Here is a 5,509-nt window from a genome sequence, read left to right as displayed (position 1 = left end):
CATAGAAAACTTACTTTTGTACAATGGTCTCAAAAAAATTAATAAGAGTTTGTCTAATCGGTAGGGTTGCAAACAAACCGAATCAAATCAAATTCGAATAAGAGTACTCGAGCTCGATTAACATATTTATTGGTTCGAACTCGACTTAAACTTGAATATTCTTACTCAAACTCGGTTTGTTAACAATTAATGTTATCCGAATTTAACTCAAGGTCAACTAAAATTAATCAAACGACTCGAGCTCCAGTTTTTTATTTTGAAATTTTTAATCTTATCTTGTAATTAATAAAAAAAACAAATTAATTTTACAAAAAAAAAAAAAATCAAACCATTTAACTATTCAACTAAATAATTTTGATTCAAAGTTCTTATGGTATAACTTTTTTTATAAAAATAACTTATAGTTATAAATTAAAAAAATAATACACAAGATAAATGTAATAAACTAAACTATTTATTACAGATAGATAATATAATAAATCAATAGTTATAGTTGTATGATATATTATTATACAAATTATCATATACCCATTTTAAGAACATAACATATCCATATTAAATAAAGTAAACTATAAATAAATTAATAATATATAATTAAGTATATAAAATATAACTAACATGTAATATATATATAACACATATATATATAAAACATATTACACGCTTCAAAACGAGCTCAAACAAGTCAAACCGAACTTATACGAGTTTTGTTTACGAGTCTAAACCGAATCGAGTCAAGTTTATATGAGTTTTGCTTATTTAATATTTGAACATATATTTATATTTATGAACATGTCATTTATTAAGTGAACTGAGTTCAAACCGAGTATATACGAGCAGAACTCGAACTCTTCACGAGCTACTTGTTCATTTGTAGCCCTGCCACTCGGTAATCAAAGTTGAGATAGCATGTCTTTCGTGGACCGGCGTAGACTACATACAGCCTCCAAAGGCTTAGCCTTCGACAGAACAAACCCTGAAACAGAGCTCATGTCCACCATCTCTTTATCAAGCCTTTCCCAATCAAAGCACTGAATGAGTGCACCCAATGCCAAAGAAATTGTTCTCAGGGCCATGCCGGAACCGGGGCAGGCTCTCCTCCCTACTCCGAACGGGATGAATTTGAAAGTCTCTCTTTCTCCTAGGAATATTCCTTCAAATCTCTCTGGCTTGAACCTTTCGGGCTCCTCCCAGAGTTTGGGATCTCTATTTATGAGCCATGCATTCACGACCAAAATCGTCCCTCGGGATATCTGAAATCCCCCCACAGTGCAATCTTCTGCAGAAAAATGAGGCAATAGAAGTGGAACTGGGGGATAGAGTCTGAGGCTCTCATTGATGACGCAACGAAGATAAGGAAGCTTGGAAAGATCTGAGTCATTCAACAAGCGCTCATGCCCAACCTGGTCGTCGATCTCTGCTTTAAGCTTCTGCAGTACCTTGGGATGATTCAGCAGAAGTGCCATTGCCCACTCCATGGCTGTTGCTGTTGTATCCGTTCCCGCAACAAACATCATCTGAAAGTAAAAGTAAAATTCTAATCACCCACCCTTGCTTTCTCGATGTTAGAAAGTAGTTCAAGTACTTCAAAGGCAGCACCGCAAAGCTAAAAGTTACATCTCCAGAAAAGAAAATCTTAGCGATAGAAATTACAAAGGAATCTTGGGAATGAGGGATACCGTGTTCTATACTTTGTATGGATACATGAACGGGAAACAATAATTTAGACTTTCCAAAATTCATATGTAAAGAAGATGCTTGGAATTTGAAACTTTCCTGTAAAACTGCATCGCTACATGGTGTTCGACAGGGACTTTGAAAGGTTTGCTCTGTAGTTTCTTTACTAAACAGGACAGAGAAGAGAATAGGATTGAAAATAAAGAAAGACAATCCATATATATTGATCTTTTTATCTCACCAAACAGATTCCCATTTAGATCTATACAAAAAAACACAATAAATGTCTTTAAAGCAAATGGATTTAGAATTAGAGCAGCTTTATGCCAAGAAAAATACTATTCTAAAGTCCATATGTAGAACGCACCTACTAAATTGCTTATATATCATAATTTTATTTGTAAAATAAATCTTAAAATTTAAATTTTATAAATCAAATTTTAATGTTCAAGTGAGGTGGATGATGTACTCCGAAAGCTGGGGCTTAGATTCTGTCATGATACTTGACAGATACTTGAAAAGTTTGAGATTAAAAAGCAGAGGATAGTGAAGTTTCAGGGGAAAATGATGAAGCAACAAACACAGCCACTTACCAAGGGAGTGATTAGAAACACAATTAAGAAGTAATGGAAAAGATTTTTATGATCACTTACCAAAATGATGCTTTTGACGACATCATCTGAACAGAATTCAGGATCTGATTCATGAATAGACAGCAAAGTTTCAATCAGAGTCTTCTTCTTTTCCTCGTCCATTACGGTAGTGGTATTCAAAGAACTGGTTTTCTCCCGCTTAATCTCTTGTACCAAACCCGTCAGCCACTCATCCCTTCTCCCCCTCAAACTAATTATGCCTTTCTCTATCCCTTTGTAACCAACCCACCTCAAAACCGGAAAGAAATCGCATACATTCATTGACAAGCTTGCAAAGTAAGTATCCTTCATATCTTGGAGATGTTTCTTTCCCGCATCCGTGATTGCAGCCTCTTCTCCAACGCATGGCTTTCCAGTGAGTATCCTCATCATTATATTGAACGTCAGAAGAGAGCACAGATACCGAAACTCCACTTTTTGAGGTTCTTCTCCATTTGACAGTTTGAGCAATTGGCGAATAAGGGAGTAAACTTCTTCCTGTCGAATGATGGAAAATTTTTGGAGGCTGTTATTTGAGAAGATCTCAAGGTTCACCAGGCGTCGAAGGTTCTTCCAAAAGTGGCCATATGGAGCCCAAACTGGATTGGTGAAGTTGTAAGTAAAATGTTCGCCCGCTATGGTGTTGGGACGATTTGCAAATATTATGTCATTCTTGGTGAAACACTCTTCAACGGCAGAGGCAGAAGATACGACAAGGATAGATCGGGAACCCAACTTCAGAGATAGGATTGGACCATATTGTAGCGATAGGGTCTGAAGTGCTTGGTAGATGGGTTGTTTAAGAAGGTGGAAATGGCCGATTAATGGAAGAGAAAATGGACTAGGCGGCAGATTTTGGTTGCGGCGGTATAGAAGTTTGAGGATGAATATGGTGGAGAGGAAGAAAGCTATGTAAAAGTACAAGTTTTCCATTGCCAAGGAATCAAATGGGTTCGTCAACGAGGGAGGGGAGAGAGATCATCTTGATACTGAACTGAGGTTGAAGAGAGAGAGGATAGTTGTGTTTGTCCTCACACTCGTTGTCTTCAGTCAACCAGCCAGTTATTCTCCTTCGACTTTTGCTACCTACAAGTAAAATTGTGTATTAATCTGTATATCAATATTCATTCCTTCATACTTAAAATTTAAATTAATATTGTTCTTAATAAAATTTACTTTTTAACCAATTATAATAAATTAATATACATATTAATGCATAATTATACTTACAACTACATCTTTCCTCCTTTTTTTTATCTTTGAAAATGATTTCGAGCTTAGTGAAAGGATAATGAAAGTCACTATCCATGTATTATTTTTATGAGAAAATTATTTGTAGTCCTTGAGTGAAAGACACAATATGTAGTTCTATTGAAGAATGAGGATAAAATAAGAAAATTATCATTATAAAAAAAATATTATTATAATTTTAAAAAATTTTTACTCATTATTATATGGACTTGCATGAACAGTGTGATGACCCGCTTTTGAGTGTATTTTCACTGAAATAATTGTTTTTATTTTAATTAATATATTAGTTATTTATTTTAATTTATTTGCGTTTTAAAATTAGGTTTTAATTTAATTTAATTTATTTGAGGCTGTGTTTTATTTCTTTAAGTTGTTTTGTGGTTTTAATCTTTTGGCGGTTTGTTTCGTTTTCCCGGAGTGAGGACTGGACCTCATCTCTTTTCACATCTTTTTTCCTTTTTCTCTTTTTTCTTTTTCTTTTTCCCTTCTTTTCTTTTTTTCCTTCTTTTTCTTTTTTTTCTTTTTTCTTTTCCCTCTTCTCTCTCCCCGATCCGGACCCCCCCGTGCTCTCTCTCTCTCTCTCCTCCCTCTCCCTCACGCCGGCGTCACCTTCTCCAGCCCCTACCGCCGCCGTCCGGCCACCGTTCGGCCTCCCACCGGTCCCATTCTCTTCTTCTCCCTCCGGTGCACCATCCCTCCAAAACCCACCCCCAACCGGCCGGCCGTTTGGCCGGAAAAGCTCCAAGAAGGGCGCACGGATTTTGCTCCGATCCGCCGCCGTCGCTCCACCTCCGGCCACCATTTCTTCACCACTTCATCACCGACTCCTTGCCGTCCTAACCCACCCATTTCCGGCCTCCAACGACCACCGGAACAGCTCCTACGAGCTTAGTTTCCGTTTTGGGTAATCCGGCCATTTCCGGCCATTCTGCCGCCACCCACGGCCAACCACCACTTCCAATAGCTTCACAACCATTCCTAGACCATTCCCTATCAATCTCGTGTCCTAGTTTGTCCCCGTTCAAAAGTGGGTTTTTCAGACCCACGGCCACAGTGAATTTTCACTGTGACGTTGCTTTTCCGGCGCCGTTTGCAACGCCGCTTGCTTTCTAAAATTGCCGTATAGCGCTGTAAGTATTTTCCAAACCCTATTTTCAGATTTTAATATATATTGCTCATTCAATTTATTTACTGTTGTTGGTTGTTGATTCCGGACTGAGTCCGAGGAGTTTCGGGGGTCGGATGGGTGGAGGACGGAGTTGTCTGTTTAATTGATTTATGTTGGTTGGTTATTTTATTATGCATTGATATGGCATTTCATGGTGCATGCACGTGTGTTTTTGTTCATGTGTGAAAAGCTTGTGTATTGGCGTAAGTGTATTACGGGTGCGTGTGTATCAGGAGCCCAAGCCGGGATGGGTTATTATCTCGGTGGAGCTCCTCTGGTCACTCGAGAGCGGAATAAACTGAGTGATGTCCCCTGAGTTGTCGAGAGAGATGACGGGAGCAGGGCTAGGGGATGCTTGGCTACGAACGCGCCGGGCGTGGAACCGGGCATCGCCCTACTCACCGACTCCGTGGCCCTTCGCTGGCGAGGGCTAGAGGATGCTTGGCTACGCACGCGCGGGGCGCGGAACTGGGCATCGCTTGTTAGGTGTCACATGCGTGGTGGTACTCTGCGGTGTGACACTGGAGCCAGGATGTGCGGATGACCCCTAGGGGAGGTCATGGTGCATACAGTTAAAAATTGGATAATGGTTTATGAGGCCAAATGGGACTTTTGGCGTGGGCCAGATGGACTTCTGGCGAGATATTGGGCCGGATGGACTTCTGGCGAGATATTGGGCCAAATGGACTTTTGGCGGCCAAATGTGACTTTTGGCGTGTTTTTCGGAAAGGATGTGTTTTGGGGCCAAAAGGGTTTTTTGGCGTGTGTGGAAAACTTGTGT

At 39.4% G+C, this 5,509-nt stretch overlaps 1 protein-coding gene across 1 annotated transcript; it reads right to left on the bottom strand.

Moving 5' to 3' along the window:
* Positions 1 to 610: 610 nt before the first annotated feature.
* On the bottom strand, positions 611 to 3,351 carry LOC122295667 (cytochrome P450 81C13-like). Its single transcript, XM_043104748.1, has 2 exons — positions 2,331 to 3,351; positions 611 to 1,517 (listed from the first exon to the last, which is right to left on the bottom strand). Exons 1-2 carry the CDS (start codon positions 3,240 to 3,242, stop codon positions 894 to 896), a joined length of 1,536 nt encoding a protein of 511 aa, XP_042960682.1. The 5' UTR covers positions 3,243 to 3,351; the 3' UTR covers positions 611 to 893.
* Between the last annotated feature and the right edge of the window lie 2,158 nt (positions 3,352 to 5,509).

Source organism: Carya illinoinensis, chromosome 15 (assembly GCF_018687715.1).
Source record: "Carya illinoinensis cultivar Pawnee chromosome 15, C.illinoinensisPawnee_v1, whole genome shotgun sequence".
Taxonomy (NCBI): Eukaryota; Viridiplantae; Streptophyta; class Magnoliopsida; order Fagales; family Juglandaceae; genus Carya; species Carya illinoinensis.
The sequence above is the reverse complement of the archived record's forward strand: the minus strand, read 5'-3'. Positions and strand labels throughout refer to the sequence as shown.

Coding starts and splice junctions, on each gene's coding strand:
- LOC122295667 (XM_043104748.1), bottom strand. CDS start 3,242: ATGGAAAACTTGTACTTTTACATAGCTTTCTTCCTCTCCACCATATTC. Junction 1,518..2,330: donor TCGTCAAAAGCATCATTTTG/GTAAGTGATCAT, acceptor TTTTACTTTCAG/ATGATGTTTGTTGCGGGAAC.